This window comes from Staurois parvus, unplaced genomic scaffold (assembly GCF_062004578.1).
Source record: "Staurois parvus isolate SC_StPar_1 unplaced genomic scaffold, SC_StPar_1.0 ptg000264l, whole genome shotgun sequence".
NCBI lineage: Eukaryota > Metazoa > Chordata > Amphibia > Anura > Ranidae > Staurois > Staurois parvus.
In genome coordinates, this window is record NW_028318060.1 from 5537947 (window position 1) to 5556501 (window position 18555).

At 38.4% G+C, this 18555-nt stretch overlaps 1 protein-coding gene across 2 annotated transcripts in view; it reads right to left on the reverse strand.

Moving 5' to 3' along the window:
* Window positions 1-1739: 1739 nt before the first annotated feature.
* The window catches only part of COL9A1 (collagen type IX alpha 1 chain), a 168908-nt gene continuing 152092 nt past the window's right edge, over window positions 1740-18555 (reverse strand). For both annotated transcript variants that reach the window (XM_089681329.1, XM_089681330.1), the window contains 2 exons: window positions 6802-6879; window positions 1740-2814 (listed from right to left, as the gene is read on the reverse strand). In XM_089681329.1, coding sequence (XP_089537455.1) covers window positions 2621-2814; window positions 6802-6879 — 272 coding nt within the window. In that variant the 3' untranslated portion in view covers window positions 1740-2620. The remainder of the gene's footprint in view (window positions 2815-6801; window positions 6880-18555) is intronic.

Sequence of the window (18555 nt, forward strand, 5' to 3'; positions counted from 1 at the left end):
TGTTTTTCAAAATGTGGTCATTTTGTGGGCCTCCAAAAATATGATAGGTAGTCAGGAAATTAGCTGCGTGATTTATTCCCCTAGAATGCTTAAAGGTGCTCCTTGGATTTTGGGCTAGGCTGTGAAAATGTCTTACATGTGGTATTGCCATACAAGGGAGAATTAGAAGAATGTGTTTTGGGGTGTAATTCTAAGCATGTCTATGATGTGCATTAAAAATATCTTATTAATTGGCAACTTTGTGTAAAAAAATACAAATACAAAAACATTTGGCCAAAAATGGCATTTTCAAAAGACTCACTATGCCTTTCAGAAAATACCTCAGAGTATTTGCTTACCAAATTGGGGTCATTGTCTAAGTACTAAGAAACAGGCAAAAAAAGGTTTCTACTAGACCACTATGCAAACAAGTAGCCTGCCTGGCCAAGAAAGGGAGGGCAGAGAGTGTGCACCCCCTACTCCAGAACCACACTATGGATGGCACCATGCCCTTAACATGGGGAGGATAGCGTTCTAGGCCCTTCCCCTGGAAAAGGCACCTTATGGGCAGCACAGTGGCTAAATGGTTAGCACTTCTGCCTGGCAGTACTCGGGTCGTTGGTTCGAATTCCAGCCACGGCACCTCCTGCCTGGAATTTGTATGTTCTCCCTGTGCCTGGGCTGGTTTCCTCCAGGTACTCCGGTTTCCTCCCACACTACAAAGACATGCTGGTAGGTTAATTGGATTCTGTCGAAAATTGGCCCTTGTATATGAATGTGAGTTAGGGACCTTAGATTGTACACCCCTTGAGGGTTAGGGACTGATGTGAATGTACAATATATATGTAAAGTGCTGCGTAAATTGACAGCGCTATACTAGTACCTGAAACAAATAATAAATAAATAAATAAATCTCTATGTTGATGGGGACCTCATCCTCACATCTGACCCAGTGGATGTGGGGTCTTTAATGGCAGACCTATTGGAATCTGGAAGCCCTGTTACAATTAAGAGGAAGATATCCTTGTGTACCTTACAAAAAATTAAACTCCTATTGCAGGGGATGTCTAAAATTTCTCAGACATCTGAAAAAATAAGTGAATCAATCACACAAGCAGGAAACATAGTTCTGGGACTTCCATACACCAGAAGTGTATATAATGCCTCCAGGTTGCTATTTTTACTGCATTTTTTTAACATTTTTAGAAAATCACAGTGACTTAAGATTTAAATTCAAATGTAATTTGCATTGATATGAAATTAAAAAATGGCCCATGTAACAATTTTTTATACTATATTAATTTATTTTACAGAAGTGTAGTTTGAATAAATTGATCGTGTACAGTATGTACATGTAATTTAATAACACCACTACTCCCAATCAAGCATATCTTTTTAAACTTGTAAATAAAAGCAACATTTTAAAAAGTTCTATTATTTTTGACATGCACTATTGATCTTTGTAACCACCCGCAAGTCACCCACAGTTTATAGAGAATAAGATAAGCGTACCACAAAGCAGTCTGCCATATGTTTATAATGGGTCTCCTAGCATTAATTAAAGTTAATGCCATTACTTTGATATATAACCCCCTGTAGTTTCTATATAGAGTATGATAAATAAAGCATACATCTAAACTTTCAATTTATCTCATTTACAAAATAAACGTTTCAAACTAAAAGGCAGATGTCTCCTCAGGGGTCTTGTTCAATTTCCTTATTTAACTTTATTCAAGCATACACTGAAGAAATGCACAGGGTTACGAAACAGTATTTATTTCTTACTTTTCTTGTTTTCCATACAACCAGAGATGCCACATGAAAATAAATATTCTCAGTTATAAAACGATTTTATTTCTGGATATTAAAAATCTGTTAAGCATTTTTATCACACTGCAGAGTGGATGCCACACAGAGAAGGTGTCAATTGATACAGGTTTTATACCCATAATGCTTAGAGTCAAAATAAGCTAAAGGAAAAAAAAATCACTTTGTCTTTAATTGGGTTGCATCTTCAGGACATTTCAGCCAACCTATAGCACATATACAGAGAATTACAGCTCTTGCTGTACCACCTTTTTACATGAACCATTTCCCTCCATGTTTAGACATGAAAATACAATTTTAAAAAACACATTATTGGTGAAATATTGATTGGGTATGGTGACAGTTTCTATATATTAAGCTGGGATTCTATAACTGGAGACATTTTATTTTTAAAACTGCAATCTAGGAACATTTTTTCAAGGCTGTTTTTCCTGCATAGTACACTTCTGTTGAATATGCCTTTTTATTCCAGTGGGTTTATATACACTATGTTGGAGATTAAAACATGAGGTAAAATACAAGGTAGTTCTTCATCCATGGACTCTTACTTGTGAAAATGGCAACTTACAAATGTTTGTAAAATTATTTTTTATTCTCTGCAGATGCTTATGGGTATCTTCATGAAGTATTTTAAGCACCATGTTTCTTTTCCAAATTTGGTAGGTGTTTATTAAGTCATAAATGTCACAGTGTGTTAATGCCTGCTCTTTGGAAATTAAAAAGGGGTATGTTATCTTCTCTTCCCTTTTTTCCATTCTTTGATGTCGATTTTAGGTGCAGACAGTAACATGGTTTTTAGCAGTTCAAGACCTCTTCACACTGGCCCTTTGAAATCTTTAGCGGACTGTGGAGCAGCAAGGGCCTGGAGGCTGCAAGAAGAAGGATCACAATATCCTGCTTGTCCAGGAGGGCCTGGTGGTCCAGGGATTCCAGGCTGCCCAGCTCGACCGGGTGGACCTCTCTCACCATCACGACCTACACGCCCATAACTTGGTTTGCCTTGTTCACCTGCTCAAAAACAGAAAAAAGATATTTGAGTAATTTCCAACCATATTCTATACCAGCAGCAAAGCTCTTTAAATGTGTTGAAAATGAGGACATAAATATTTGGTACTCAGTGATAGCATCACATAATAACACATGGTGACCCTATTCTACCTCTGCTTTTTACATACAGTATTTACAGTATGTGATTGAAAGTCAATAACCTATTATCTATTGTATATATAACTTCAATGAATGAAACACATATTTAAAAAAAACTAAATTCAGGGACTTGAAAGCACATTGTTATGCAAAAAAAAATGTCATTTGCTTAACAGACATATAATAAATCCTTTGTCAAAACAGGCAACTAACCAGCCACTGCAAACTGGAACATACAGCCTGCTAGAACATACATGGCAATCTCTTTCAAAGATACATGTGAAGGTGATCAGCTAAACCCAAATCTTCATTTCAATGTACTTCAAAGGTTAGTCTGAACACAATCTTTCCATTGCTTCTAAAGATGGAGTTTTTTAGATCACTAAATAATCCCTATGAACAATTTTGTGGCAGATTGTGTACCAGTAGATCAGCAGATGGCTCAAAAATATGTGAATAATCTTCAATTACTGAATCATTTTGATTGTTTAAACTAAATCTAAACCCTAACTTGATTAAATGTAGTTTGGTAAGGCATTTTCTCCAGTGGCAGCTGCATTCCAATGCTCAGGGCAAGCTTTCTGGTGGTGGCAAGGGCAGGGAATGCCAGCATAGTGAACATCAGCATGACTGGTTATAGTTACCTGAAGCTTGTGGAACAGGGTAATGATGAATAAGTGCATTTGAGAGAACAGACATACAGCCTTGTCACCTCCACAGAAAGTGTCTGAACAAGGACCTTTATGACCAGATTACCAGGTGTTATTTTAATAAAAGTTGTACATTCATAAATGTTAAAGTGGTTGCAAAGGCAGAAGGTTTTTTCTTTTTTTTTGCCTTAGTGCGCACTCTGCATTAAAGGTTAAATTCACCTTTTTTAGAAAAAATAATAAAAGCACATATTTTTGCAGAAGAAACAAAGGTGCATTTAATATTTCTTCCTGCAGGTGCTTGGAAAGCATTGCACTCATGATCAGTGGATCAGGGGTGCAATGTCAGGCTTCTGCAGACAAGTCCTGCAGCTTTCAGCCTGTACCTCCATATGGGTTGTATGTTTGAAAGCTGCATGGCTTGTGTATAAACTATGAGAGCGCTCATCAGCACCCTCACAGTTCATTCAGAACTACAAAACATCAGCCGTGGTCATTGCGGTTCATTTATTCATGGGAAACTGTGAATGAATGATGCAGCCTTGTGGGCAGAGCCCCTCACAGCCACGCTGTTTTTAAATTGTGATAGAGGGTGTGGGAGAAGATCCTCGGCTCGCTGTCTCACTGAGGGGGAGATCAAGTAAACAGGTGACAGGAATTGGAACATGTTACATGTTCCAGCGCAAATATGGATGGAACATGTAACATGTTCTAAAGGGTGAACCCTAACCCTTTCAGGTAAAAAAAAAAAAAAAAAACTCCAGTGTTTAGCTCCCCCAGCCCCCCACTAAATATTTACCTGAGCCTGATCTCAATCAAGCGCTGTGCAGTGCAGCACTGAGCAGCAGCTCTCTCCTCTCTCTTGTCTAACTGGACAATGTCCATTGGCTCCTGGTGCTGTCAATCACAGCCTGAAAGGAGGGAGCAGGGGTTGCAGGGCCGAGCCACTCTGTGTGCGTCAAGGGAGACACAGAGCCCAGCTCAGGATCGAACCCGCACAGGTACCCCACAGCAAGAGGCTTGCTATGGGGGGCACTCAGAAGGAGAGAGGAGCCAGAAGAGTTGGCAGGGAAACCCAAAAGAGATTGATAGGGGCTGCTCTGTACAAATCCATTGCACAGAGCCCTGTACAAATCCATCACACAGAGCCAGTAAGTGTGACATTTTTTTTTAATGCCTTTACAATAACTTTTAGAATTATTTTGAAAATACAATAGCATGCAAAAATTAGTCATTGGGTTTACATATACTATAACTATGTTGATCAACTTACTAATCTTTATGGTTCATATTTCTAAGAAACATTTAGCAATAATACAGCTTAATGTAATTAAATAATCTAGTCAATTTATCTAATTATATCTTTGTATTAATGATATGCAGAAAAAGAGAGATCGTAATGTTACATTCAGCTTGTCACTTGTTAAGTTGGAAGCAGCTAATATTAATTAGTCTAACATGTTATTTCTTTGTATTTTAGGTAATCTACAGGGATCTATTATCAAAGATGAATGTTAGGCAACCTGATGAAAGTGTGTCACCCTTCTGGGATTGTGGATCCTTCACCATGATGTCTACTGTGCAAGTGCAAATCATTTCAGGGTTTCTAATTTCAGGGTGCCAATCTTATTCTTGGAATCCTATAGCTACCGGTACTTCCAAAGACATTTCTGGCATTGTTAACTATATATAGATATATATATAGAGATATATATATATATATATATATAAAGATATAATAAATGGCAACGAGCTTCAATAAATATGAAAATTGTACTCAAAATCTATACCAAGTAACCAATGAAACAGTAATATAGTAGGTGTTCAGACAAGAAGTGGATTTTAAAGCAGCATCTACTGAGATGATCCTATAGATGACATTAGGGTACATGAACATTTTGTAGTACAATTACTGAAAATCTATGCAAAATCCTGCATTGATGAGTAAAAAAACATGAAATGGTCCTTAAAGAGGTTCTTCAATCACTTTTTATGAAATTAAAAATCAGCAGCTACAAATACTTTAGCTGCTGACTTTTAATAAAAGGGCACTTATCAGTCTAGGGATCCAGTGCTGTCCTCACCCAGGCCACTTCTTCGCTGGTCTTCAGGTTCTCAGTGTCACCATGTTTAGTGTGGAAATCAGTTTCACAGCCGGCTCCCCACTGCACATCTGCTTGCTGCACTGCACTCTGTTAATGGCTCTGCAGCCTCCTCAGACCTGTGACATGTCCAAGGAGGTTGCAGGCAGGGAGGGAAGGACTTGTTGCAGGCAGGAAGAAATTGCCTAGGTGTTTTCAGCAGAATTGGAGAGTGAACGCCTGTCAAAATTAGGTACCCGCTCCCCCCAAAAATGTGTTTTTATTACTTGAGGAGGAGGGGGAAAGAGTGAAGTTCCACTTTAAAGTGTGTGTATGCATGTAAATTACTGTCCTTGAAAGTAGATACTTTTAGTTTAAATATAAGGATCCTGACACAGTTTACTTTTCTTTATGCACTCTGTGCACGGGCTCATTGAAAACATAGAAAACAGTGGAACTGTATTCAAATCAAAACAGTACTGATATAAAAGCTGTTTTTTGCAGCCATATGCATGAGCCCTATGTGTGTACGTGTGTAAATTTCTGACCTTGGATGCAGAATTATATTTTTTGATTTTACCGACCTGTACACAGAACACAGTGCAAGTGTACTGATCTTTACACACTGTGTGCATGTGCCCATAAAGAACAACATGACTGTGTTCAGATCTGTAAAAAAAAACATAGTACTGATAAAAAAGCTGCTTTTTTTTTTTTGCAGCAATGTGCATGAGCCCTATATGTGTACATGTGTAATTTTCTGACCTTGGATGCAGAATTATATATTTTGATACTAGAGACCTGAACACAGAACGTATCACAAATGTACTAATCTTTACACACAGTGTGAAAGGGCCCATAGAGAACAACAGAACTGTGTTCAGAACTGTAAAAAACACAGTAATGATAAAAAAAAAATTGTGTTTTTGTGGCCATGTGCATGAGCCCTTCCTGACAGTGATTTGTGACTCACAAGCCATAACTGAGACTTTTTGTTCTAGACTCTAGCCCCTTCTAGGCAAAGCCATAAAATTATGTCAGTGTCAGAGTCAGTTTTATTGTACTGTGTAAGGCTTTTTGCAATTGTACATATGTAAAACATATGGTGAAAAGCATACCTGTAAGACCTGGCATTCCTGGCAATCCTTTTGGACCTCTTCCTGGCAATCCTCTTTCTCCTCTTTCTCCAGAATCACCTACAACAATATTTTAAAAGATCAATCAGAAGCAGGTGTCTATATACTGTTCTATATAGCAAAAATCCTTTCCCATTGCTTTTCTCATACTATTAAAAGCATTCTGTATTGCACACACACAATAGCTTGCACTGCATGACTCTTCCCTGGGGATCTAGAATTATGAATCATATGCCATTTATGCAATTATGCAAAGCAGCCTTGAAAGCAGTGCTGGAATATAAATATGAAAAATTAGATTCTCCTTTCACACAATAAATATAGCAAAGGTTAAAGTACAAATTAAGAATCATGTTGAAAAGGAAATATATTCTGATCTTCATCATCATTCAGCTTTGCAAATAGCCTGACAACAAATGCTCTCTCCAAGTGTTTCTAGCCGCCTGATAAATTAAAATATGATACCAAAGGTGTATTGGCACTTTTAAGCCGATGTGTAGAGGTGCCATATAGCTGAGAGATCCGCCATCCAAAATGTATTCTTTAATGCCTTATGTTGACTGCATGCGAGCGCTGTAATGCTGATACCGTATTACAGAGCACTACAGCAGCACAGTAATATTAATAAATAAGCTGCCGCTGATATGTTTCAACATCAAAAGCTTTTACAGTAAAGTAACATAAAGCAAGTATAAAAACATTTTAAAGTTCATATAATCTCACTTTGATAATCCTTATGTCTGTTTATTTTTGGGACCACAAACTACATTCTGTTGCTGTGACATTTATGGATATCATCACTTTACTGGAAGTCATTTCTATTATATAAATTAAGGATGTTGACATGTGCAACTGCTTTAAGTATCATCAGTGTGGCTTAACATCATAAATCTGGTTAGATGGTTACTTCAAATGTAGTTTAAGCTCTTAGGGCTAGCTATGGTTATAACAGAACACCGTTTGCAATAATTTTTGTCTTAAAATGAAGCTTAGAAGACAAAGAAGAATATTTTGTTTTGCTATACAGAAAATATTTTTAACATACATCATCCCTATGAAATTGCCTAGGCCAACAGTCATGAATTTTGCCATAGGAAGTTTTGACAAATAGCTAGACTTTAGAGGTGGTAAAACCTATATGAAGGTGGAATGGGGACAGAACTCAATTTTATCTGAGGGAAAGTTAAAAAGTATTGGAAATAAAAATAATGAATTTTATGTGGTACTTTTTACTTGGTATAGTTTAAATCTCTTCTGTAAAAAAAAGCACAACTTTTTGAAGTATCATCACTGCTTTAATGTTCTACGTTTTAGCTTTTATTGCAGTTTCTAGAGATATAACAGAAATATCACACAACACACAAAGCTACTCAGAAAAAAATATTACTGATCAAAAGCCCCGTTACATCTCAAAGACATTAAACATCTGCCACTTAATGCTTCAAGAATAAAGCTTTTTGAAGAAAATGGATCTGTTGATGAAATCCTTGAATTGCTCTCAACAAAAGTGAGTCAAAATTAATACCAATTTAACAATTAAAACAAATACTAGTCTTATAATTAAGAAAGAGTTTGTGAAAGCGTTTATGTGTTTTCTTGTTTATACTATGTACTGTTATAGTCATATACCAGTGGTAGAATGCCCCTGGGAAAACTTAGACAATGCCATAGGGTTATATTACTCGCAAGGTGTAGGATTACCTTGCAAAGCTCAGGAAAGGTAAAGGAAGTCTAGTCTAACAGATTTAATGAAAGCTAAGTTGGTGTATTACAGCTGGCCATTCGTAAAGGTCTGCAGCATTTATTTCATGTAACAAAAACATTAATATATGATGCACTGCAGTACAAAAGCAAATCATGTTTAAAAAAGTACTATTCTTGGACATTTTAAGGCAAAGTAGAACAACTTTCTTTATTTGCTGCTGTTGCTTAACAATTGCTAAAAGAAAACAGCAGTTGGGAAGCTTTTCATTGCAGAAAATTCAATGGGTCAGGCACTGTCAATACTGCCTGTGCCCTTTCCTATCATGCAGTTATTAAAAATGAAGGTACTCTCACAGAACTACTCTATGCAATACATTACATATCCAAATACCATTACTTTAAAGCAGAAATAAAGTCCCACCTTAAAAAACTGGTAAGTGCAGTTTGGCAAAAGAGAAATGCAAAGTTTACTTTGTGGGAAAAAAAAACCCTTGCCCCATACTGCTTGCAACTTTTCTTTAAGAATGCATTCTACAAGCACCAAGAAGTTTACATCCTGGCCGATTCTCTACATGCTTGCTCAGAATACAGGCGGGAGGTGCTAGGGACAATGCATGCATACAGGTGTTAAATCATTAGTGACCATCCAATGGCTGAAGAAGATCGCTGTGGGATTGGGAAGAATATATAAGGGAGATGATGTCGGACTAAGTGGCAATCGCAGCCCTGACCTATTGCCACTGGAGGAGGGCATATTGAGAGGTAAGTGTGTCATAACATGCAAGCATGCTGAGCATCCTTGTACATTATTGCAAAAGCTCAACCGCATATAGTGGAATCCAGTTGCGCTTTAATGTAAACTTGTACTCTTTATACAACATTTGTGCTCTTTATACAAATGTATAGGCTCACTTAACGTAAACTCAGTGCTTTCCTTCTTTAACATAACTCACAGACTCGGTGCACTGCCAGTTCCCACTATAATCCTGTGTAATTCCTCTATGGCCCAATCTGACAAAGCCCAGACCTAACAATGAGCCAATCAAGGTGAGGAGACATGTTCCACCAAACCTGGAATCTCTGAGCATGGGTGGGATGGTAGCTAAGGCAGTTGAGAGGATGAGGAAGACAAGAAATATCTAATTTTGGTTCCTCTGTAACATATTTTGCTCAGTATGATCAAACAATCTCAGCTAATATAGTGGGGTACTACGTACCCCTTACTCATTCACATAGGGGGCTTGGATCTGGAGGCCCCTTTATTGTTCTAGATTCCAATAAGCCCCCTGCCCACAGACCCCCACAACCCCTGGGCCATATTTGTGGGGAAGCGGCCCTTGTCCTCATCAACATGGGGACAAGGTGCTTTGTTGGGGGGGGCCCATGTTGATGGCATTTGGTCTTATATGGTTCAGTCATGGTTGTTAGGACTCTGTAACATATTTTGCCCAGTATGATAAAACCATCTCAGCTAATATAGTGGGGTACTACGTACCCCTTACTCATTCTTATAGGGGGCTTGGATCTCGAGGCCCCTTTATTGCTCCAGATTCCAATAAACCCCCTGCCCACAGACCCCCACAACCCCTGGACCATATTTGTGGGGAAGAGGCCCTTGTCCTCATCAACATGAGGACAAGGTGCTTTGCTGGGGGGGGGTCCCTATGGTGCCTCCCATGTTGAGGGCATGTGATCTTATATGGTTCAGTCATGGTTGTTAGGACTCTGGCGGACAGATGTAAACACAGATGTAAGATGTAGACTGATATAAACTGAACTGAACTCAAAACAGTTGTAAATACTGATATAAATTGAATCCACTTTTTGTTTGAAAAAACTTAACTGAATGGATGACGGCTGTGTGAAAGAAACCTTATACACCTGTGAGTCCAAATACACAGGTACTAGGTTCTAATAACTTCAGTCTAGAAACTAGTTGCGATGCCCTTGACAGACCATCAGTGTTAGCAAGCAACAGGTGCACTGACACCCAGGATATTTGACATAGCAATACTTGTGCTTTTGAAGTAGTAGGGAGAGGCTCTTGGGAAGATGCAGCTAGCAGCTAATAACCTTCTTAAAATGAGTAATGTTTGTAAAGAAGCATTACTTTAAACATTATATTTATTCTGGTAAATATCCCTGGAAAACCTTTATTGTATAGTGACATACTGCTGTATTTAGTCATTGCATTGCAATTGTCGCTGACAGTGTAGGAATGATTCATGAGATTATGCTGAGATCAAACCTCTACAGCTGCACTGTAATTAATTAAAAGAATCTGACTTCACAGGATTATAATGCTATGGATGTTTTATCTTCCTACAGGGGTACAATCTAGCATCTTGTGAATTCATTGTATCTTCGAGATTTGGCCAAGAGACATAAGTCACATCTCCTTTGGGCATTTCTTTAGTACACTTCTTTATGGTTCTATTCTGATATTTATTTTAGTTAGGACATTCTTTGAAGTAAGGTTTGCTGAACTTCTACAGCACATTAATAAATTGCTGCACACTTTGTATTATCTAACAAATGATATTTCTTTCTATTATAGTTAATTTAAACATTATGCTGAGATAGAGATGATTACTATATTAAAAGGCATCTCATCTATTAAAATATAACTGGCAAATGTAATTTAAAGGAGAAGGAGGGCCAAAGCTTTTTTGGCCCTACTTCTCCTATGGATCATAGGAGAGCACTTAGTTCTGCACTCCTATGAACCGTTTTCAGCCAACAGAGTGTTATAGTCCGGGCCAGTCACAGAGCCAGTCCAGGCTCTGAAAAGATCCTGATCATGTGGTCGGGATCCACCTAGATGCCTGTATCAGTAGATAGCTCAGCCTTTCAGCGTGCCACTGAGAGCCTGAGCCAGCCGATTCAGCACCTTCCCCAACCCAGCGCTCCAGTATGCGCTGAAGAGGCAGAGCAGAGGGTCAATGACTGACCAGCTCTCTGCTCACTGAAGGCTGAGAACTGAGCTATCAGTGGAGTTTGATCACTCAGTTCTCAGTCTTAGAAGCTTCAATACTCCTGAGTGAGTATATATATATATATTTTTAAAACCCATATTTCACGTTTAATGTTACCTTCATATTTTTGTTCTTAAGATCACTTGTCATGTCATGCTGGATGAATTGATCCTTTATGAAACGATAATAATATTTTATCTTTATCATCCTTTTGAGGGTCACAGGTTTGTAAAATACTAACAGTCAGCAGGAATGAGTCATTTGTTAAGGAACCAGCACCCATCTGCTTCCTACAACCATTAACTCATCCCTGCTGTCAGCAATAGGCATGAGTCATTGGTTGTTAAGTAGCCAGCAGTATGTAAATGAAGGAGCTGTCAGAGAAAAATAAAAAAAAATTGTGTAGGGTCCTTACCAGGCCCTCACCTGAGCATGCAGACATGTCCATGCATAGTCATCTTCGCTGTTAAACTATAACTGACAAATGTACCGGTAATTTAATGTTATCTTATTTTTTTGTTCTTAAGATGCTGCATGAATTGGTTGTTTATGAAATACATTTTCCCTTTATCATCCTCTCAGGGACACAGGTTTGTTAAATATTCTATGATAAGTGGTTATGCTGCTTCCCTCTGAAAGTTTGAACAGCAGCAAAATAAAATAAAGTCTTCCTCTGCATAACCCCACCTCCAACTGTGTCATGCCTCAGTTTTTTCAGCTTGCGTCCCATGAGGTTGGATAGCTCTGCTGTGGAAAACCACTATTCCTTTTTTTCTACACATTTTTTTTTATTTCAGCCAAGACATTTTTTTACATTGTGCATATGTTTTCATTGGTAACTTCAAACAATACCTTAAACAAGCAGCTTGAACTAATCCCTCCATAGCAGCAATCCTGATCCGTTAAGCCTCGGTGATGCCTTGGATGGAGGATCACAGGACTAACTTGAAATCTGTCTCTAGGGCACTGGCTTTGACTTTATTGTACTGAGTTAGTTGATCACAGAGTGCACTCCAGGTCCTGAGCCATGGCACAGCCTCTGGTATGGCCCTCTAAAAACTCACTTAGTGCGTGAAACTGGTCAGTCTCTGTTGGCACTATACTCTGAATTGTGGCACTTTCCAGCCCTTCAGTGTGTCAGATAGCCACAGAGCATAATCTCCAGCGCAGAGCAGTGGCATGATGACTAGTGTGATCCAGTCTCTGAATAAGTTACAAAGCAACCTTACAGGCTGAAACATATGGCATTTTCCTAACATTGGAATGCTTACCCACACCCCTGGTGTTTTTTTTCAGCTTTTTTGGTTATTATAGAATGTCACATTTAGCCCTGTATTGTAGTGATATCTACACTTAGATGTACAGGGTTAGACAGCTGCAGAGCTCTCTCCTACTCTAGAGCTGTTGCACAGCAGTCACTGTGACCCAGTCTGTGACAGTCTCTTTCCACGCATTTGGGGAAAGTAAACCTTCTGGCCTGTACCATGTCAGTTCCACAACTGTTTTGCACTTTGTACTTTTAGGCATCAAGGTTTTTTTTTTCCTGAAATGTGTCTTTTGATACATGCTTGTCTGTACAGTTTACAAGCATTTTTTTCCAGATGCAGAGAAGGGCACAAACTCTGGTGCACCCAGTCTCTAAGAACTTCCTTAGTAAATGAACTTGAGCAGATTAATATACTGTGAATTACTTCACAGTGGATGCAGTTGTTTACTTTTAATATGTTCCTTCTGTTTTCCTCTTGGATAAGGCTGAGAGATCTGAGTGCTGACATCATCCACTGCCTTTTGTGACTCGATCACCTCTAGCCACCTGCGACCTTCACTAGCATCAATTGCTCAGGTTTGTTGCCTTTACAAACATACCACCAAACAGATTGATGATGTTCTTACATTTAAGGATTTCCATTGAACTATGTTCAAAGGTATTACTTTGAATTGTCTAGTAAAACCATCCAACCCATATTGGCAGTCGCTCAAATTTGTGCAGCAATGTCTTGAGTTGATTTATTCTTATAAAAGAGACATGCCCAGGACAGACATATAGTTGTGTTCACAATAATAGCAGTCAGACATCACTAACCTGATCAATCACTGTTTTTGGTAGAAATGATATTTCTACATGGCAAATAATTTACTAGCAGGTGTAGTAGAATAATAGAAATCCAACAGACCCAACAGTCATGACAGGCATGCTGCTGATTCTGTGTAATTGAATCACTAATTGAAAGGGGCATGTTCAAAATAACAGCAGTGTGGAGTTCTATTAGTGAGGTCATTCAGTCTTTGAAAAACAGGTGGCAATTATTGCCCTTATTTAAGGAAAGAAGGAAGGCAGCAAATGTTGTACATGGTGGTTACAGTGCATTTCTCTCTGCAATTCTGAGGAAAATGGGTCATTCCAGACATTGTTCAGAAGAACAGCGTACCTTGACTAAAAATTGGAGAGGGGAAAACATATAAAGAAGTGCAGAAATGGATAGGCTGCTCAGCTAAAATGATCGCAAATGCTTTAAAATGTCAACCAAAACCCGAAAGACGTGAAAGAAAGCGAAAAACTACCATTCGAATGGATAGAAGAATAGCCAAAATGGCAAGGACTCAGCCAACAATCAGCTCCAGGAAGATCAAAGAAGGTCTAAAGTTACCTGTGAGTACTGTTACAATTAGAAGACGCCTATGTGAAGCCAAGCTATCTGCAAGAAGCCCCCGCAAAGTCCCACTGTTGAAAAAAAGACGTGTACTGAAGAGGTTACAATGTGCCAAACAGCACATTGACTGGCCTAAAGAGAAATGGCGCAACGATTTGTGGACTGATGAAAGTAAGATTGTTCTTTTTGGGTCTAGTGGCCGGAGATAGTTTGTCAGACGACCCCCAAACACTGAATTCAAGCCACAGTACACTGTGAAGACAGTGAAGCATGGTTGCGCAAGCATCATGATATGGGGATGTTTCTCATACTACAGTGTTGGGCCTATTTATCGCATACCAGGGATCATGGATCAGTTTGAATACATCAGAATACTTGAAGAGGTCATGCTGCCTTATGCTGAAGAGGAAATGCCCTTGAAATGGGTGTTCCAACAAGACAAGGACCCCAAACACACCAGTAAACGTGCAACATCTTGGTTCCAGACCAACAAGATTGATGTTATGGAGTGGCCAGCCCAATCCCCGGATCTTAATCCAATAGAAAACTTGTGGGGTGACATCAAAAATGCAGTTTCTGAGGCAAAACCAAGAAATAGAGAAGAACTGTGGAATGTAGTCCAATCATCCTGGGCTGGAATACCTGTTCACAGGTGCCAGAAGTTGGTTGACTCCATGCCATACAGATGTACAGCAGTTCTCAGAAACAGTGCTTATACAACTAAATATTAATTAAGTGATTCAAAGGAAAGCAAAATCTTCAAACATTTTTCAGTTTATATAGTGAATGTTTGAGTTTGTAAAGAAGAATACAAACATTTTTTTGAACAGTCTAATATTCACTTTTCTTCAATTATTTTATAGGAACAACACAAATTTGATATATTTTTCTTCATTTTTGATTTGGAATAGAATGTGTAGTGTTCCTAATGCATTTGTGTGTATGGAATAAAAGCTATTAGAAGGATTTTGAGCTTTATTCACTTTTTTCAACACACTGCTATTATTTTGAACACAACTGTATATACCCTGGAACTTTCGGTGTTTCAGCTATGATGGTCTCCTACAAGTTACTAGGGTTGCCTCCCACATGAGTCTAATGTCTATTCACATGCATAGAGTACTTCAGCTCCATGCTTGGGAAGCTGATGATTCCCTTAAGGAGCATTTCATTTACTCTTTCAAATCAAAAATCAGTATTTTGGACTGCACATAGTATATGAGAGTATGTTAGAGTGCTGGCAGCTGTTTACAAAAAATGTATCCAATGCAGCTCACAAAATAAATAAATACTTAGTAATTTAATTTGCTCTTCCTTCAGAGGTAGGTGCCTATTTGACTCTGTTATTGACCGTGTTGTTCCTGGTGCCTCCAGTACTTGGATAGTATACCCTCCCCACCACAGGAGATCTGCTGATGGGGTGGATCGACTTTAATCTTCCTCTGTTGTTACAGCAACTCCTCGTACACGTGCACAGTGCAAGATCCAGAAGCCATAAATCCTCCACTTCTTCTTTTCCGGCTTCTGCATAAAAACTTGCCCACATGTTCTAAGTGAGAGAATGTCCTGGATCACCTGTTATTCTGACAGCTTTGATGCTCAAGTTTTACCTGCTTTCTGAAAGTTAGATTAAGTAATTGACATGCATGTCTTTTTTGCTAGCTTAGCTTGGGTACTTTTTTTTGTGCTATCCCAATTACTTCTGCACTCTTCTCTGATGTTGAGTTCTTCCCATTTATAAGGTTCCTACTGCTTTTGGACACTTGGTTCTTTCCAAAACTCCATACCTTTCTATAGGTATTTCTGAATTTAAAGGAATCCGTTTCAAATAGTTTGGTATTTTGCACTTTAGTATTTTGTGTACCATGAACACCATGTTGTCTCTGCTATCTTATTTTTTTTTTTTTACTTGATCAGTCTGTCATATCAGCTGCCATTTGAACTGTACCCCATTTTATTACTCTATTCCTAATCTCTATTAATGTAATTTCCTGTTCAGAGAGCTCTCATTTCCATACTTATCTTTTAGAGATTACTTCCCGTCTAGGGACATCCCTGCCATTTTAGACCTTTGTTGTGTTAATGACAAAAGTTAAAGATACTGTATCTAAATTTCAGACTGTTTTCTACTTGGCTTATATTTTCATTGACATATTGGGGGAGATTTGCTAAAATTGGCGCACACAAAATCTGGTACAGCTGTGCATAGTAACCAATCAGCCTTCAGCTTGTTCAATTAAGCTTTGACAATAAAACATGGAACTGAACTAGTTACTATGTACAGCTGCACCAGATTCTGTGTGCAACAGTTTTAGAAAATCTCCTCCATTTTGTCTGGCCCTTTCTTTCCCTGAAGTCATATATTTGGTACACTAGGCTTTATTATATACAAATATACTTTTGGTAGACCACATAACTGCTATTCTAAGTTGCGTTCCTGTTGGTTAGTATATTTATTCCCTCACAGTGGATATTGTGTGTCCTCCACTTTTTTGGTAGAGGCTCTTTTTTTCTTCTAGTATAGGTTTCTTCTTGAAGTTTTTCAGCTCTGATCTAGGGTTATTATGCATGTCTCTCCTGGACATTATCTTTATCTGTATTGATATTGATGCTACATAAACTCCACATCTGCTGGAATTTTGTACTTACTATAAAATCCTTATTTTTTTCTTTGAGTTCATTTAGGGATACAAGTCCTGCTATTCTATGTTTTAAAGTGGAATTTTAGGTCAAAAAGTAAAAAAGGGCAAACAGGCAGGAATTTTAATGCACACATAGCTCACTGTACAAATTCAGCAATGCATAATCAGAACTCCTTCTCATGCGTGGAAGTTATGTTATCCCCACCCGGCCAATGACAGCGGCTGGCTATCAAGACCCGGAATCAAGCTGGTGGAAGATGGCAGCGGCTGGGCAGGGATATCCTGCACGTCACATTGCTAGATCCAAGGGATCCATACTCCGCTTTAAGTGCTGCTTGCTAAAAAAAACTGAGGTATGACAATTGGAGGCGAGGTTATGTAGGAGCTAGCTTAACTGTTTTTTATTTTGCCAGTGTCCAAACCTCCAGAAGGCAGCAGCATAAACTTGTCACAAACTATTTTACAATCTTGTGTCTCACAATGGACTTCAAGAAAAAATGTTATAGTAAGTACAAAAATCTTATTTTTTTTGTTATTTATACTTGAAAATTTCCAAAAATATTTCTCATGAATAAATACATTTCTGTCACTCTACCAGCACACAATTCCTATGATAACACTTGGCCTTAAGTATCAAAGTGTCTGGAACAATGGCCTTCAAACAGATTCCAAAACTGTTGGAATCTAATTGGTTATATGGGCAGCATAAGCAGCCATTCTTTCAAATGTTATGCTAAATGAGAACCATGGTGCTGTTTGCAATTCTCCCAAAATGCATTATACACACTGTATGTCTAAGCCCGGGTTCACATCGGATCTGATTTTGAAATGTGAAGTGAAGTTGCATAATTTCAAAGTCACATGTCAGTGCAACTTCAGGTGCGATTTGGAAGACATCTGTGCGACTTCATCCACAGATGTCTATGCAAGTTGCACCTGAAATCGCAAAAAGTAGTGCAGGTGCTACATTCAAAATTGGTATGACTGTGACAGTGTCAGAGTCGCAATGATTTGTACTGATCTATTGAGGACAATAGGGTCGGTCTATTTGATACTGTCAAATCACATGACAAGGTGCACCGGTGTAAACCAGAGCTAAGTAAAGTTCAGTAGTGGTAGATTTGCACTGTCTTTCTGTGGACATACCACACTGTGAAAATTAAGTACAGTTGATTTACTAAAACTAGAGAGTGCAAACTCTGGTGAGCTATGCATGGTAGACAATCAGGTTGCACCTTCAGCTTGCTCATTTAAGCTTTGACAATAAAACCTGGAAACTGACTTGCTTCTGTGTAGAGCTGCACCAGAGTTTGTACTCTACAGTTTTAGTAAATCAACCCCACTTTGATTCTTCAAAGTCCAACTGAAAGAAAAGAATAGCACAGTTCTTCCTGGGAAATTCAGGTAAATGTTTGTACAGAAGGCCTAAGCTAACGGTTCTCATACTAGAAATATAGCTGCCCATTAGCCATGTCGCTATATTTTTTTATCCACACAAAATGAAAAGGTTCTTTTGGCACTAATAATTTGTAAATGTAAAAGCTGTTATTAAATGGCATTTCTATTGTGGTACATTTTTATTGATATCACTGCCAAAATATAATTTACCACTATGATAGTATTTATTACCAAGAAAATATACTAGCTATCACCCTGATAGTATAGATTTGGTCTAGGGTTTAAGGCCAGTGTTAGGGGATACTTCAGGTTGGGTGTTAAATATAGGTGTTAGGTTGAGGATAAGCAATAGTTTTTTGGTTAGTT